Source organism: Gekko japonicus, unplaced genomic scaffold (assembly GCF_001447785.1).
Source record: "Gekko japonicus isolate JY-2015 unplaced genomic scaffold, Gekko_japonicus_V1.1 scaffold3669, whole genome shotgun sequence".
In the NCBI taxonomy this organism is placed as follows: domain Eukaryota; kingdom Metazoa; phylum Chordata; class Lepidosauria; order Squamata; family Gekkonidae; genus Gekko; species Gekko japonicus.
The window spans coordinates 95038-113490 of NW_015165933.1; the positions used below are offsets into that span (position 1 = coordinate 95038).

The window sequence follows — 18453 nt, forward strand, 5'->3', positions numbered from 1 at the left end:
AAACCTTTACCTTTAATTACTCCTAGGAAAGTGTTCTTAGACTTATACTACATGTTATTTATGTGACTACATGTAAGTTTCGTAACAGGGTAAATAGTAGATCCATGGGCCGCCCGGGGGGGTGGGGGGAGCTGAAGCCACTTCTCCCTGTATGCCTTGGAGGGGGTTTCTTTGTTGTGAAGCCTTCCTGAACACTTCTATTCCCAAGCAGCCCCCGAAAGTGCTGGTTTAAGAAGCTCTAATCTCATTCTCTTATCAGCACAGAAATAGCATTTGCAAGAAGATTATCTTGCCCTGCAATTAAACTGTGTGTTTTGTATCAGTGGCCTTTATTTTATGTGAACTGGCATTTTAATCTGGATTTGTTGCAGCTTTATCCATTTTTAATTCATTCCCAACAAATCCTCCCCTTGCTTTGGAAACCAATAATAAGAAGCACCTAACCCCCAAAACAAAGAGGTCATCCCAGCTTTCCACCACCTTCTAGGAATAGAAGGTACTTCAGAAAAGCCAAGGAGATACCATCTATGTGTCTCCATGGAGTGCCCTTTCAGACACTTGGCTTGGAACCTCCCAACATTTTGCGGAACCTCTCAATATTTTGTGATTGACCCCACCCACCACGGCAGCCATTCTGTGATTAGCCCTGCCCTCCTTGATAGCCATTTTGTTGTGACTACGATTCTTTCTCAAAATCCTAAAAGAGCTTGCAGGCATAACAAAGTTTTAGTTCCCTATGTTTTACAGTATTTATTGTGAAAATATCAATGAGTTCTGTGCTGCCTTATGAACTGCCGGATGTGATATAAGCTTCAGTAGAGTGGAGCCAATCTTTTCAGATGCATCAGCCTTTAAGTGCTCCTGGTTGTGAAAATAAAAATAAGTAAATGCAGAAGAACTGTGCAGATATATCCCCCTGGAGGAGGTATGCTCAGGCCCCTGCAGGTTTGGCTTGTGTCTAGTTGCCAGTGATGAATAAACCCCAGACTGATTACTGACCAGTTTAAGTAATTACCAAGCCTTTCATCAGAGTTTGGAAACACATCAGTATTTAGCACAACAGCACACATACAGGGTTGGCTTTTGTGCATGCATGAGAGAGCAAAGGCACATGGGAGTTGTATTTCCCCCATGGGCTGTTTTAACACGAAGGACTTCCTTCCCATTTAGGGTTCCATTTCAGCATATGACACTCCCCTACACACATACTTCTGAGCATTACTTTACAGTACCAGTATCTTCCCTTTGGGGGGGCTTCATCTCAGCAAGCTGAAACCTAAATGTCACCCCAAATAATTTCTCTGCGGGCTCCATTTCTGCATGACACCCTCTATGCAGCATTCTTCTCTAAAATTAGTATCAGCCAGTTGAAGCATTTGCAAAGCTGTTGGTTTGTTCCTTCTAACTTGGATGGGCAATCGGAACTTCTGTGGTGAGCTGGACAGGAAAGAAGAGTCCTTTCCATGTGATCAGAAATGCTGGGTTTTATTCATGAAGCTACATAATTCACCAGATGATTTTAAACAAATCCTCTTCATTTTTACATGGGGTCACCCCCAAACTTACGTACCTTCATATCACATATTGCAGCCAAGTCCACAGGTTGCACCCAGTACTTTGCAGCATAAAAGTCAGCCAAAGAAAAGTTTAAAGTAAGGTTTCTACCCCAAGGAGCTTACAATACAAATGTACACACCAGGAGGGGGAGAGCAGAAATGGGCAGAATGGGTTGAAAGCTGATAAAGTAAATGAAAAGAAAAACCGGCATGGGCAGGCAGTGCCCATCAGAAGCACAAAAACACAGTATCTAGTGTAAGAAAGTACTCCGTTCCTAAATCTAGGACAGAGAAGAATGCTTTCATTTTACCCAACCTCATCCTTCTAGACTTTTTTTTGCAGCATAAAAGTCAGCCAAAGAAAAGTTTAAAGTAAGGTTTCTACCCCAAGGAGCTTACAATACAAATGTACACACCAGGAGGGGGAGAGCAGAAATGGGCAGAATGGGTTGAAAGCTGATAAAGTGAATGAAAAGAAAAACCGGCATGGGCCGGCAGTGCCCATCAGAAGCACAAAAATACAGTATCTAGTGTAAGATACTCCGTTCCTAAATCTAGGACAGAGAAGAATGCTTTCATTTTACCCAACCAACCTCATCCTTCTAGACTTTTCTCTTTGTATAGGGAAATGGGGGGGGGGAACCTGGAAATCTCTCTGACTCACTACATCTTTGAAAGGACAGAGAGCCACAAGAATTTAAAGTCTAGTCCATAGTTTAGCATGCGCCCTTGAAGTGACTGGATTTGGAGCTCTCGCCTTGCCTGCCTCCCAGGGAGCAATGGGGGTGTGTGATGACTTCTTTTTTCTTTCTCTTTGCTTTGTTCTTTGCACTGTTTATGTGTCCAGGCAAATTTGCTTTGTTCTTTGCACTGTTTATGTGTCCCGAGCATGCCCATTAAGTATGTTTCCCAGAAACCTTTGCGAATCATGACAAAACTTAAAAGGAGCCATGAAACACAAAGTCTACACCTTTCCTCCCTTCCTGGAGTTGTCTTCATTTTTTTCCTAGTCCCTCTCCTCCTGTCACCATTTCTGGCTGCTCTGTCTGTTAATTATGACCGGAGAGCAAGCAAATAATAAGGCTCGTAGTTAAAAAAAACTACTGCGCAGCCACTAGCCCACCGAGCATGCCCATTAAGTAAGTTTCCCAGAAACCTTTGTGAATCATGACAGAACTTAAAAGGAGCCATGAAACACAAAGTCTACACCTTTCCTCCCTTCCTGGAGTTGTCTTCATTTTTTCCTAGTCCCTCTCCTCTTGTCACCATTTCTGGCTGCTCTGTCTGTTAATTATGACCGGAGAGCAAGCAAATAATAAGGCTCGTAGGTAAAAAAAAAACTACCGCGCAGCCACTAGCCAGTTTGTGAGGCATTTGCAATGCTTGCCAGGCCAGCAAAGTAATCCCAGGATTGGCTCACCATAGACACTTCCCGTTGAAAGAGGTGGGTTTGTCTGATGAACTCATTTGCAATGAAGATCGGGACATCCCAACCCAAGAGGGAATTTTTTTAATGTTAAAATATTGTTTAAACTTACAGCCAGTTTCAATTATGCAAAAAGTTTTCTGTTTCCACAAATTATTGCTAGTGTAAGTGGTCCTTTCATGTGCGTGCTGTCATGTGTGAACAGTGAACTCATATGTGTCCAAACCTTCTGTTTCATGAAGTAAAATCTCAAAATGGCCATTTTTTTTCATTGGCAGTAACCCTCACTTCCAAGGTAAAATACATAACAAACGTCTAATTTCCTCAATAATATTATGGTCAAAATGTGTGTACAGCTCTGACATCACTGGTAGATCTATTTAAGTACGTGGTTTCTGAACTCTGCCCATCTTCTTTCCTCCCCCTTCTCCATAACAGGTGTATTAGAAGGCCTGCATCCGATGCACCAGGCAGGCATTCTGTACTGTGTTTGGCTGCATCCGATGCACCAGGCAGGCATTCTGTACTGTGTTTGGCTGCATCCGATGCACCAGGCAGGCATTCTGTACTGTGTTTGGCTGCATCCGATGCACCAGGCAGGCATTCTGTACTGTGTATTCTTATACAGTCCTGGGAACTACACACCCTGAGTGTGGGCATTCACTCTTGATTCAGTAGGGAATGCATTCACGGAAGCCTCCTTCCACTCATTCATCACCCTGTTTTTACTGGAGAGCATATGCTTTTGATTGATCCATAATGCCTTAAACACATGCAACTAGTAATTGTACTGTCAAACGCATTTCAGTGTTATAGTGGCACCATGCTTGTCCAGTCTTCTGTTTACCCCCATATTGTATCAGTTGGTTTTTTGAATTGTGCAGTTAGAAAGAGTTGTCTGTTTCAGATTATTTCTTAAAGATGCACTGGATTTGTTATCATCTTTTATTTGCATGTTTTATTGAAAATGTAATAACATGCTTTCTTGTTCATCTGGAAAGAATTGAACTATACCTGGAAAATGTTTTTCATTTCTGAAAGCAGGGCTTCTGAAGCCAAATATATCCCATCAGAATATATAGTCCAGATGTAGTATTAGATTTGGTACAGTCATTATGCCAAGCTATGACTGCCAAGAAATTCATTTTATTAAATTGGCCATTTCAGTATCTGTAGTTCTAGGGAAACCATACTGGCCCTTGTTTTCCTATAACATTACATCTGCTTATTTCAATTAACTGTAGCTGATTATTCCTAGCTCACATTAATGAAAAGTCATGCCCAGGTTTGATGTGGTTTTTCTCCTAGGTTACAGGCCTCCAAATCTCATTTTGTTGAAGGTTTTTCACTATGATCATGAAAGCGCCTGAGCTTTCGTGGTATTTGTGTGCAATGTTGTTTATGAAAGGTAGAAATTTAGGGTTGCCAGACTGCCCAGTGCAGGAGAGGGTCTCCCACTTTCAGGCGTTCCTCTCCTCCCCCCCATCATACCGGCAGGAACCCAAAAATCATTGTGGCGTGCCTATGAAAGCCAGAAGTGATGCAGGCATGTTAGGGACATCTGAGGGCAACACTTTGTTTTTTGGCAAAACTCTATGATTTGAAGCAAATTCTACCATAGAGTTTTGCCCCCAAACCAGAGCATTGCACCCCCCGGTGTCCGTGACATGGCTGTGTCACTTCCTGTTTATGTATACACATCACAACACTCCTCTGCATTCCCAGGAAGTCCCTCCCCCTCCCCGCCAGCGCAATAATTGGACCTGGCAACCTTATAGAGAGTGAAAGAGAAATTTCAGAAATTGTTTTTAGTATTTATAAGCTCATTAAAGATGCATAACATGCAAAAAGGACATGCTGCATTTGGACATCATGGTAACCAGTAGTTAAACAGAGGTTTATTGGAATGTAGTACTATCTCAGCTGCTTTGCTGTGCTTGCCTGTGCCCTTTCCTTCTCCTATCTGCATCCTGCTCTTGCACATTGAGCGTCATTGAAATCTGATCAAACCTCAGCTGGCCCTAACATCTGAATGCAGATGTCTTGGCAAATTGAGATTTGTTCAGGGATGCTCAATTTTAACTCATTTCCTGTTCAGCTGCAGTGGTCATGCAGCCAATCTATTGACTGGCTGTTCACCTGTTCACAGTGTGTTTGTGTGTGTTTGGAGGAACAGGCTTCTTGAAGCCACCAGAAGTCGACTCCCAGCTGATGCACGGTCAGTGGGAACTGGCTTCTGATCTACTGCTGGGGAAATTTTACTCTGTACCCAGCAACATTCAAAGGGGGGGATCAGGAACTGAATTCCAGATGATCATCTGGAAGTTGGATTCTTCTGATCTCCTATCCTGGAAACTTTGCTGACTTCCAGACTTGCTGAAATGCAGTAAATTATTTGTTTGTATGTGTATGAAGCCCAGCTGATTTTCCTTGTCTTTGTCTTGAGCTGCAGAGAAAAGGAAAGAAACCAGCTCTTTTCTCCCTTTTGTAATAGAAATTAAAATCACTGCTTCTGTCCCCACTCAACTGGGGGAGGGGAACAAGCTCTTTCTATGCTCCCTTTTGCAATGCAGACATTAAAAGCATTGCTTCTGTCCTCACCCAACCTGGACAGGAGGGCAGAGAAACAAGCACTATCTCTGACATTTGCAATGCAGAGATCAATAGCATTACTTTTGTCCCTGTCCAGGAAGGGTGGGAAAAGTAACAATCCTTTTCTCCTCTTCCCTTTCCAGCTTCACTGGGTAGTTATCTTGCTGTGTGGGTGAGTCAGACCCCAACTTACAGCTGGTCCCCAATCAGCTGTGAGGCAGCTTCTGTCCAACAGGCAGCTGCAAATTTAGGGTTCTGCAGCTGTCTGAGTTGCTTAATGTAATCCAAAAGTATCCCTGATTGGCTGATGGTCTGATGATGAACAAGATAAGCTTGTCTGCAGAACAGGTTCACTGAAACATTTGTGGCATCCCGAGTTTTGCCCCCCTCCCCATCCTCACTTCCACCAGGTGGTTGGATTCTATATTGGGATTCTGCCAAGACTCAGTTCCAGTTTATATCGAGCAAGCAAACCCCAAGTCAGCAAGTCACTTCTATTTAGGCATCACAGCAAATAAGAGCTTGATCAAACTCGGAAGTGTTTGTTCAAGATCTGCATATGAGGGGAGGAGGGAGGGAAGTGCTTTGAGCATAGCAAACAAGATACGATAGTGCTCAGTGCTGACAGACCTCTGTTTAAATACAGTTTGTCATGACATCTAAATACAGCCATAATGTTGCATGGAAACACCTGGTCTCATCTATATCTCAAACAGTGTCTGAGTTTATTAAAGTGTCTTATTGTTGCAGGTATGCAGGACTTCAATTACCTTAGCAGCAATTGCTTTGAAATCACTGTGGAACTCAGCTGTGAAAAATTCCCTCCTGAAGAAACTCTGAAGAGCTATTGGGAGAACAATAAGAATGCACTTATCAGTTACATTGAGCAGGTAAAATGAAATGAGTTTTTTAAATGAAAGGTCAGCTATGTAACTGGCTGCCTGACCACTATCATATAGGAGGGAACTATGTGGTTGGATTTTCCTGTCATTCCCCATATTTAAATATTCTTCTGTTCAGATGCATCCTTGAGCTCATATTTGTTTTTTTTAATGAAACGTCAGCTATGTAATGGGAGAATACACTATCATATAGGAGGGAACTATGTGGTTGGATTTTCCTGTCATTCCCCATATTTAAATATTCTTCTGTTCAGATGCATCCTTGAGCTCATATTTGCATTTTATCACACATTGATCTACTTTCAAAGACAAGATTCTTCAAAACATTTTTATGTATTTAACCACAGGGGACTACCTTTACATGAAGTTTAGCTGAAAGAATATGACAAGGAAATTTCACAACTTCCCCTGAGAAATTATTGTATGCATTCATCCATGGACAGTTAGCTTTGATAGCTTTTAGCCAAAGATGCTTATCAAAGGTTGCAACTTTACAAATGAAAGCACATGATCCCAAAGAAATTTGTTGTTGTTGTTAAAAAAGCGACAAAGTTCTAGACTTCCACAATTATGGGGAAAAGTATATGAATCCTAGCTTCATGAGATGGTACTTATATCACCAGGATATACATGTGAGCAGTGACTGCACAATATGTTGTTCATACAAACTGTAAGGAGCCATCATGAAAAATTATATTCTGTGGTCAGAGGTTTATTTATTTTACAGTCCACCTGTCTCATGGAGATCTGAGACAGATTACAACTAAAAACTAAAAACAATGCAGGAAGAACATCATAATACACGCAACCAATAAAATTAGAGAACAACACATTAAAAGCACAATATACTACAGACAGTAAAGAAGGATTACAAGACTGGAGAACAATGCAGTGAATCATTGTATTGCATACAATAAACAGAGATGCACAAATCATGGTCTTGGAATCAAGAACCAGAAGCATATACAAGTTCAAGACCTAGCTGAGGCTGTATATAATGTTTCCCCCTGGTTTTTTCCTTGAAAGAAATCCATATTGAAGATTCTTGGTCCTTTATATTCTGTAACTTAAACCAGAAGAAATTCTTTCACAAGCCTCTGATTCCTTGCAATCATGGTAGCCTTCTAATGAAAGAGGGTAGGGATGGTGAATGAAAACTCTTATTTAGGATTTATTCTAGACAGAAATGCCATCATTTGCCGAATAAAATATTTCCAATATTAAGCCAGCCAACCATGCTTGTTGAGTTAGAGCATTTACAAAGTTAACTGCATCCAGAAGTCTGCATGGAGTTCATGGGTTTTTTTATTGCTGCAAAACTGCCTTCTGTTTACCTGAGGCTTATAAGGTTTCAGTTGGAGGTTTCCCTCCTGTTTTGACAAACTTAACACTTCTGCCACTGATCCTTCAGTTCCTTTTTTTAATGTCAGTATGCACATGGTACTCTTTGCAAATAGGCTACCATGTCCATTTCAATGGTAGCAGATCCACATGTGCAAAAAATGCATACACGGATCTGCTGCCTATACCAATAAGAGAGGTGGGAGGGCTAGCTCTATTCAACAAACACCATAAGAAATCAGACCACTGTCTTATGAGGTTGTGTCAATAAAAACAGTCTTGATAGCTTACAGCAGTTAAATCTTGATCCTCAATGCCCTGACCTGGATAGCCCGGGCAACCCTGATCTCGTCAGATCTCGGAAGCTATGCAAGGCCGACCCTGGCAAGTATGTGGATAGGAGACCTCCAGAGAATACCAGGGCTAGGAGGCCAGAGGCGGGCTATCAAGCCACTTCTCTGAACGTTCTCCATGCCCCAGTAGGAGTTGCCAGAGGTCGCTATGACTTCCAGGCATGGGCATACATAAAACGCAAAAAATATTCTTGATCCTCAGTTATCAAAACTATTTTTTAGAAAGGCAGAACGATACAAACAGCTATTTCAGCAAGCACATTTATCAAGATTACAAAGTTTAGTTGCATAAACTGGTAATCAGCAAGGGCCTGATTCAGACGCCTGATGGACCCCATCTGATTGCTTGCAGGTTTATTCCAAGCTGCTGTGGTGGGTTTATGACTGGTAGGTATCACATGGATGCAACAGTGTTATGAGCCAGCACTTTTACTTGGGTACTGTACCTGCATCCACACAAATGCATGCCACACAAATGGAGTTATCGTCTCCATGTGATTCTTGCTGATTGACAAGCACCCCAATTGGCAGGCCCCTACAGTGATACAAGCAGTCATGCAAGGGCTTTCAGGATTCTGTACGAGACCTTTATCTTTAATCAGATAACTGTTAGCCGAATTGCTTTATTTACAGCAATTGGCAATTTATAAATGGGTTATTGCCAGTTTATACCAAGGTCCTGTTCCCACCAAGGGTTACCAGTAAAGGATTCGAGGCTGTGGTAGTTAAAAGAGATGTCTTTTACTTGAAAATATATCTCATACAAACAATACTGATGCACTCACACATTCAATCAAGTTTTTTAAAATTTACAATAAGAAATAAGCACTTTTGCATTAGCAGGTAGGGGTGATGGTAGGCGATACTTATCTGTCTTGCAGGTTGGTTGTTCCAATGAAGAATGGAGGGGAAGGAATGGAAAACAAAAGGATTCACACTACCAGAACTAGCCGGACTGTGTGGGGGTCTCTTGACTGCAGATCAAGAGATAAAAGTAGAAGCAAGGGCTGGGGATAGCAAGTGGGATTTAAGAGGGGTTAAAGCAGACAGGGGTTGTTGCAGGGGAGATGCTAGTTGATCAAGTAGGAGGGGCCAGGTGACTGGTTCTCTCCTTTTCTAGTGGGTTCAAGAGATGGGTGGTAATTGTGCCAACCTCTTGACCCACCTACTTGTTAGTCAGTCCCAAAAACAATCCTATTGGTTGCCTGTGGGAAAAGGGAGGTTACCTAAGAGGGGTGGCCAATATTGTAACCTAAAACTTTACTCAGAGTATGGCATCTGGACAGGTGTGAAACCTAGGCGTTAGGATGCTCCATTGTAGTGTTGATGAAGCTGGCCAGTTTCTTTGGTAACCAAATGTCTATATGGCAGGAAATACCAGCTCAGGAACAAAGCAAGCGATGGGTTGTACGTGACTACAAGTAGATCTGTCATGGGTGCTGTTTCCTCCTGAGGTTGTGGTTCCATTGCTCACAATAATGGAGGCTTGTGCTTCTTCACCAGGCTGGGCAACTGTGAAGCTGAAACCTTATTTACATGTAAGGCATGTGCAGGCACCTTCTATGTGTGTCATCACAACAGGTGACTTAAAGTGTACAGCTTTCTGAGCCTATGTGTGTGTGCACAGTCCCTTGTGTGTAGCAATAAATAGTTCATAAAGCAAATATCAAGCTTATTCTCTAACATAACTGAAGCTTAAGTGCAACCTCATTATTTTTGCATGTTCTGTTATATGATTCTAGTAGGAAACAGAAGAAGACTATATTTAAAAGGTCCTTTCTAATAACAAGTAGTTTTTATGCTTTCTCCCTATATCTGCCTCTGCTGATATTTTGGTAACATGCAAATGTTTTTAAGTTTAAGTGTAATTAATTTAATTAAATCACTTAAAAGACAACTGATAACTGACTAAAAATTCCTTGAGTAGGTGGCATGCCTACTTAGCCATAATGTCAAATGTTTTCTCTCTATCTTGTGCATGCAGATGTAAGCAAAAACGATGTGCTGTGATGATGAGAAAATATTGCTGGTAAATTATTTCCACTGTACCGTAGATGAGAGTGGTCAATGATACGGGTGTGTTTTTCTTTAGAACACATTTCTCATGAATTCATCTTTGGGGGGCTGGTGAAGCAGAATCATTTAATACACAGGCTCCCAAGCTGGTTCAGTTGCTGGTTCAGATCCCACCTAAGCCATTAACTGAATCAGATGGCCTTAGCCAGGCCAGTGTCTCTCTGCCTGCCGTTATATGAGGATAATACTGGCCTCCCTTACAGGAGTCTAAGGATTCATGAGCCAATATAGGCAAATGCAAAATATAATTATAAATAATAATTATTTTTCAGATACATCGAGGGATAAAGGGTTTTGTTAGAGATCTTCAGGGCAATCCCATTGCTAATGCTACCGTTTCTGTGGAAGGAATAAATCATGATATTACATCAGGTAATATGATATATTTTCAGGTATTAAGTTATTATTTGTCAAATGGAATAAGTCTGGTTTAGTTTCTACCAGCTGGGCACATTCTGCACTGGTTGTTCATGAACTGGTTTAGGTAAAGGTGCTTGATCAGAAAGGATCCTAGCTGGCGTTGACGATTCAGTAGTCCCCTGTGAAAGCAGCCTTCCCATTCTGTGTGCTATCTCTGGGGCCTGAACCTTCAGTGACTTATTTGGGGCCTCATCCTGTAAATGTGGGAGAAGCCACCTTACTTGATGACAAGAACGTAGGACCACAAGCCAGGCTCTTATTCCACACAGGGCAATTTCTACTTAGGCTTGTTATCTCTGGCTGTCTTGCCAGAGGCTGCCAGTTCGTGGCCTAGAGCTTTATGTAGTCAAGAGACGACTAACCTTAGTCTGAGCCCACTACTGGGGTTCTTGGGGTGTGTTGCTCTTCTACAGGATATGGGTGCAGGAGCATCTGTTCGGGGGGATGTATTTGTGGCAGCATTAGGGGTCTTCTGAGCCCCCGGGCTTTCCTCAAAGGAATAAATTCCCATGGCCTCCTCTTCCCCCCTTCAAATGGAGGGGCCATGACATTTGAAGAAATGTCCCCAAAGTGGAGTTCCTTGTCATCCAGTGAAGTTCTCTTGTTATACTAAAGCTACAACTGCTTGATTTAGTTCTTAAACATTTGCAAATAGTATGTATCAAATGCATTAGTGATTATTCTCAATACATTTTATGGAAGGGGCTTTCTGTTTGTCTACCATAACCCTGAGAAATAACCATTGTGTACATGGGGATGTCCCAATACACTTAAAAATGTCTGTGTGAATTAGGTTGTTGGTGCTAGGAAAATCCAGTGTGTACCCTACTAATCGTGTGTACAAAGCCTTCCTGGGTATGGACTATATTGGAGGCACTGCCATAGGTTAAATGTTAAATTATTTCTATGTTATTATTAAGATTTTATGAGCCCCAAGACAGCTACCATTTACTATTCTTCTTTGCACCACAGAAATCATTATTTTATGATTTAGCAATCAGTGGGTCTACATTGGTTTTTGAAGTTCTTAGCTGTGCGAAATTTTAAAGGTACGATGCCCCATCCATCATTCTTCTTTGCACCACAGAAATAATTATTTTATGATTTAACAATCAGTGGGTCTACATTGGTTTTAGAAGTTCTTAGCTGTGTGAAATTTTAAAGGTACGATGCCCCATCCATTTTTAATTTTTTTTTTACTTTAGGCTACATTTCCCAGATTAGATCCACAGGTAAAGCTTCCTTGACTATTAGGACATTCCGTATGGAGCCTTTTACAAAGTAGCCACTGTTAATTTCAGTACTTTCCATTTAGTTCCACTGTAAACATAGAACACAGACCTGAAGTTCATTTTGAAACCTGCATGTTGTAAAAAAAAAAAAATGCCTCTGAACAGTGTAGAATGAATTTTAAACTTATCAGAATGCATGAGAAAGAGAATTGATTATGTTTTAAAATGTTTTTTTGGGGGGGATATTCACATGTTGCCTTTCTTCCTCAGCTAAGGATGGTGATTACTGGAGATTACTTGTACCTGGAAATTATAAAGTGACAGTCTCAGCACCAGGCTATTTAGCAATAACTAAAAAAGTGGCTGTTCCCTTCAGTCCTGCCATTAGAGTAAGTGTTGATTGATCTGCATTATTTGACCATAAACATCCATAGTTTTGTATTAGTGGTTAGATATGCTGTAATATGGTATTGTCTAGAAAAGCTCACTAGCTCTATGCATGATTCGGTATGATTCAGTACTGCCTTCCCTGTATTCTGGGGCTGCGGTGGCTCAGAAGTTTAAGACGCTGAGCTGTATACCAGAAGGTCGGTAGCTCAGCAGTTTGAGACCCTAGTGCCACATGACAGAGTGAGCTCCCGTCTCTGGCCCCAGCTCCTGCCAACCTAGCAGTTCAAAAGCAAGAAATTGCAAGTAGATAAATAGATACTGTTTTGGTGGGAAGGTAACAACGTTCCATGTGCCTCAGTGTTTAGTCATATTGGCCACATGACCTCGGAAAAGTATTCGGACAGTGCTGGCTATTCGGCTTGGAAACGAAGATGAGCACCGCCCCCTAGAGCCAGATCTGACTGGCTTTCGGGCAAGGGAAACCTCCCTGTATTCTACCCTCAAGGCTAGATGAGACTATGGATTGGACCCAGCCTAACTGAGCATTCTCGGCTGATTTCCCCTTCTTGCTGCAGGTGCCCCTCATGTCATCCCTCAGGGTCCCCTAATCTCCCAGGAGCACTATTTTGTGGAGATTAGTGAGCTGCAGTGGGAGACACGGAAGCTTCATTCTGCCATTAGACAGTTGAGTCTGGATCCAGCCGTGTGCGAGCAGCTACTGAAACAGCTACTGCATTCTATAATTTCAGAGGGCAGCTGCATTGGTCTGCCGTAGAACAACTAGATTTGAGTCCATTAGCACCTTAGGTTTTGGGAGAATAAGCTTTTGAAAGTCAAAGCTCCCTGGTATCTGACAACAGGAGCTTTGACTCGGGAAAGCTTATACCCCGCCCCCAATCTTGTTGGTCTCTAAAAGTGCTGCTGGACTCAAATCTAACTCTCCTGCATTCTCTGTTCTTCATACGATGTAAGCTATCTTGACCCCTTGAGATTACGGAAAGAAAACCTAATTAAAGATGTTTTCAGTGGGTCACTGTTTTACTTTGTGACTAACAAGGGAGTTGAAGAGAATTTCATTGTGTTGGCCACTAAAATTCAGTGAGATTTGATAAACGAATCCCATAGGGGAAACTTTAACAATAAAGGAAACCATCCCACTAATCTTATTTGATAGGCTGGGAATCCCTTCCATCGCCTTGGCCATTCATGTCCCAAAGAGGGGGGGAAAAATCATGTCCCAAAGAGTTTCAAGATGTCCTTTGAACTCATAATATGGTTCTGTGTACTATGTAGCATGCACAAAAGTCTTTATTATCTGTTTACTGATTTAAAATATTTATATACCCACCTTTCCCATCATTATTCCTTTTGCCTAGGTTGACTTTGACCTGGAATCTTTGTCTGAAAGAAAAGAAGAGGAAAAGGAAGAGTTAATGGAATGGTGGAAGATGATGTCAGAAACTCTGAATTTTTAAGCAGAAGCACTGAATTTATAGCTTTTAATCTATTATGTGTTGACTAAGTATAATGTACTGTGCAAAGTCCCCATATTTTAGATTTTGAGTAGCTTGCAATATCTTAATTTTTGAGTAATTTTTTTAAAAAAACCTCAATAATCTGCTCTATGTAAAAACATATTGCTGGGTACTTTCATGCCATCATCCTCTATCCTGTATATTCAGTGTGGGGGAAAGATACCTGATTGAATGTTTCAGCCTGCTAATTCAAATGAGTTTATGTTTATTTCATTTTCAAATTTTGAATGTGTAGATTGTAAGCACATTAAAAAAGCTCATATAATTAGCAATCACTTGCAGATCTTGCTACCCATATTTAACAATGCAGGTGAACATTTGTTTCACGAAATAACGGCACTGAAAATGTATGCGATAAGAATGTGGTGTTGTAAGTAATGCTTTACTACAATGTAAATTTGTTTTTTTGTCTTGTGTAAAATAAGAATCACGTGTACCTGGTTTCATTTCCTCACATAGAAAATATCTTTTATTGATCTTATATAAAAGTTAACAGGAAATAGTGCAACTTTTTCCTTGTTTTATCCAACAATATTCCCAAGCAATTCTCTAACCAGATTAAAACTTCAAGATGATTAAAGAAGGATCATACTGAGCAATTGTTATTATACGGTGTGCTATACTTGCCTGTGCACTACAGGCCTGTTTGTCAGTGATGTGTGTGCTTAAGGAGATATGACTTTGCATGAGAAAGTCTCAGCATCATTTGCATGAGGACCAAAATGCTCATCCAAAAGCTACCTGATATATTGCATCTTTAAAAGTGGACTTGATATTCTAAATGTGCCATATTGTCTGAAAAGCCCAGCTCCAAATATGTTCACACAGCAATAAGTTGCATAAACTTCAACAGGACTTACTTCTAATAATAATAATAATAATACTTTTATTCTATTAATCGCTTTCCCCAGTGGGTTCAAAGCGATGTACAGTTACTCAAATATAGACAAGGGACTAACAATGTTTGTAGGGGATAGGGAAGACAACATATATATTCATTTTAACTGTACACGCCGCCGATACTGCCCGGTGTAGAACGTCTTCGTGGCTGGCTTCGTCATTTTCCCGCACAGCTGCTTTGTTGCTCAGGTTCCAGGACCCGTATGTCTGTCGCCACACTGCCACCGCCTGGCCGGAACGTCCGTTGCAGGAGTTCAATTTGTAGCCGGGAAGCTGTTTTGCCTTTACAAGCCGTGACCATCGACGTTCGACCGTCAGCTAACGCCCTTCCAGAAGGAAGATTGGCGTGCCTGCCCACGCTAAGGAGCAGTTCCCATTTTATCTACTCGCCGGAGCTTTCGAATCGCTGGGTGGACGATGAGCTGGGGACAACAGGCTGGCTGCTCACACCAGCGCGGGGCTTGAACTGATACAGTTCAGATGTTAAGGCAGTGGGATATACCCACTGTGCCACCGCTCCCCTTCTAAGTGACACAAGCTAAAATGAATTATTCATATGGTGGCAGCACACATAAATGAGTTTGCAGTTATCAGCATAGTGCAAATCAGCACCTGCAAGTCACATGGTGGGAGTTTAGTTCTTCTTCCAATAAACACTGTTCCATGAGGATTAATATGATTGCCATGAATAGCAAATCAACAATGGTAGTGCTTCGTGTCTCCTTGATGATGTTCTTCCTGTTGGAACACTATAGTCTCTGATTGGACTGACAACTAGGGATGGGCATGAGCCACAAAAATGCAGTTTGGTTTGTGGTTGACAGCAAACCACAAACCGAACCATGAACTCAGATGGATTGCATACGAACTGAACCAGGTTAATGAGGTTCATGCCCAAAACATCTGAGTAGGTCGCCCCCACAGCTCAGCTGTTTAGATTGGAAACAGCTGAGCCGCAGGAGCAGACTCAGCTGTTTTGAGCCTGAAACAGCTGAGCCGCAGGAGCAGGCTGCCCCCACAGCTCAGCCGTTTCCGATCTTTTGGCAGCTTTCACGGGGAGGAGAAAAGCTTTTTGCTCCCCATGTACCTCCACAAGTTTCCTTAAAAGTGCATGGAAGTTTGTGGCCAGGCTGTAGTTTGAACTTCAGTTTGCAAACCATGAACCAGCCAAAATTCATCATGACCTGGATCATCATGAACAAAGGCTCGTGTCCATCCCTAGTGGCAACAGGGAAGTACCTTCAGTAAAGCCAGGCGCATTATTTTACTTGCTAGTTGGTACCTCTGTAAAACATTAGATTGGATTTCAAATCTTGAATTAACTTTTCACTTATAAAGAGACAATCAAAACTAAGGTGAATTTCAGGGTGTTTTTTAAAAAAAACAAACAAACCAATTTTTAATCAGAAAGTCTCCTTAGCATTAGGTTTTAACGATCTGTGCTTTGGTCATCACATCACAAACACACAGATCCACATCTCTCCAAAATGTAGCTTAAAAGTAAGAAATTTGTATTGCTGTAGCACTTGTACTATGATGCTAAAGTTATGCTCGAGCAAAGATGAGAACAGATGAAAAATACTCTAATAAGGATTTGTAAGAAGCAAGAATGGTTTGAACTTTGTCATTGACTCAGCTATATAAATTTTCCTGTTTGATTCTAAGCCAGAAAATACAACAATATGGAGTAATGGATGTCATGCATCCAGCTTGGCTGCACAGTTGATTTCTGTGGCAAGTGTAGTGTTGACATTACATCCTGCTGAGCCTCAGAGTGGATTTGTAGTTCAGCTTGTAGTCTGTTTCTTTTATCTCATTTTCATGTAGGTTTGATGAAATAGAACTGTCCTTTTTGGTTTTCTTTGGTGGATCCTTGCTACTGTGTATATTAAGAAAGTTTAAAACAGCTACTTCACTATCAGAAACCATGTACCATAGCAAGGGACCATAGCTCAGCAGTAGAGCCCATGTTTTGCATGCAGAAGGTCTCGGTGTTGAACCCGGAAATCGTCATTTAGAAGAATCTCAGGTAGCTGAGCTAGGAAAGACTTCTTCTTATGATCCTGAAGAGCCACTGCTAGTCAGAGTAGTTAGCACTGGGCTAAATGAACAAATGGTCCTATTTAGTATATGATGGCTTCATATATTCAAATGTTCTACTTGAAGAACCACTGAAGAAGAATTTAATCTAGTTACATTATTAAAGTCAGCCATAATATTTAAAAAGTTTATGGTGCAAGGAATTTAATATACAGTCATTTGGCTCAAGAAATGTACTGTACCATTATTCAATAAATAAGGTATTTTAAAATGTAAAACGAGTGATTAATTTGCCTTGTACAGAATGCTTGACTGTCACATTTATGAGTAAATGGCTTGGGCTCTGTATATCTAAAAGATGTTGCCTCCTTCCCTTCATGGTCTCAAAGGTCAAGTCAAAGAGCCCGTTTGGTTATACTGTTTTCATATCATATCATTATTGTGATGGATAGACATACTTACTACAGAGCTAGTGAGCTCTGTGCATTTTTTTGGCATTGCTAATGTTGAAGAGCAAATGGATAACTTTAGGTTATGGTATTTTAAGTATTACTTATTATTTTACTGTATTTTTAAATGTCTGAGACTGAGTGAACTACATAGTGAAAGCTAATGAACATAGTTTAACGGGATACACATGCTGTCAGATCAAGCTCTCTTACAAGCATCTTTGTTGGCAGGCAAGTTTCCAAGCAAAAAGCTGCGGTGGCTCAAGTGGTTAAGACGCTGAACTGCAGGCTGTGGAAGGTCGGTAGTTCAGCAGTTCGAGACCCGAGTGTGCCGCATGACGGAGTGAGCTCCCGTCTCTAGTTCCAGCTCCTGCCAACCTAGCAGTTCGAAAGCAAGAAATTGCAAGTAGATAAATAGGTACCATTTCGGTGGGAAGATAACAGCGTTCTGTGCACCTTGGTGTTTAGTCATGCCGGCCACATGACCACAGAAACGTCTTCGGACAGCGCTGGCTCTTCGGCTTAGAAACGGAGATGAGCACCGCAACCCTAGAGTCGGATTCGACTGGCTTTCGAGCAAGGGAACCTATACCTTTAAGTTTCCTGTACATTAAAGAGTGGCTGGGCGAGGCTGTGGGATGGGCAGGTCATCCAGAGTACAGACAAAGCAACTGGGAGGGTGACAGTGCCCAGGAGGAAGATTGCTGTAGTGGGGTGCCAGAGAAGCAACGGAAATAATGGGGGATAAAGGGCAGGGAAAGCATTTGGGGAGAGGACAAGTGAATGAAGGTAGTGGAAGCACAGCCCCCCCCCCCCCACGAATCTCATGGGTCCTTGCAATAATGATGATGATGATGATGTTTCAATCTCCAATTTGTGGAGATTGTAGTAACTCTAATCCAGATCGTTTGTGGATCACAGTGTAGCTGACTTCTTAAAGCTCAGTTCTGTCAACCTAATGAACAAAAGGCATTTGCTGAGATCCAACTTTAGCTGCCCTTTTAAAAGGTATTTCCATGTGGGAAGTTGATGTGGATGTGTATTTCAATGCATGACCCAATGAAAGGAATGGCACTTGGGTGTGCGTTCAGATGCATATTGGGACCTCATAGTGATCAGGAATAGTCTGACAACAATAAAGAACTCTGAATGGCAATGTAGGCAGAGCATCAAAGGCAGAAATAGTTGTTACGTAGTGATGAGAATCAGTCAGTACAGACTGTGCACTAGCTTAGTTGCTG

General features: G+C 41.5%; 1 protein-coding gene across 1 annotated transcript in view; it reads left to right on the forward strand.

Annotated features, from left to right (window-relative positions):
- CPE (carboxypeptidase E) overlaps positions 1–14272 on the forward strand; it is a 99409-nt gene extending 85137 nt beyond the window's left edge. The window contains exons 5-8 of the mRNA XM_015411427.1: positions 6291–6464; positions 10519–10618; positions 12169–12287; positions 13665–14272. Coding sequence (XP_015266913.1) covers positions 6291–6464; positions 10519–10618; positions 12169–12287; positions 13665–13763 — 492 coding nt within the window. The 3' untranslated portion in view covers positions 13764–14272. The remainder of the gene's footprint in view (positions 1–6290; positions 6465–10518; positions 10619–12168; positions 12288–13664) is intronic.
- The last annotated feature ends 4181 nt before the right edge of the window (positions 14273–18453 follow it).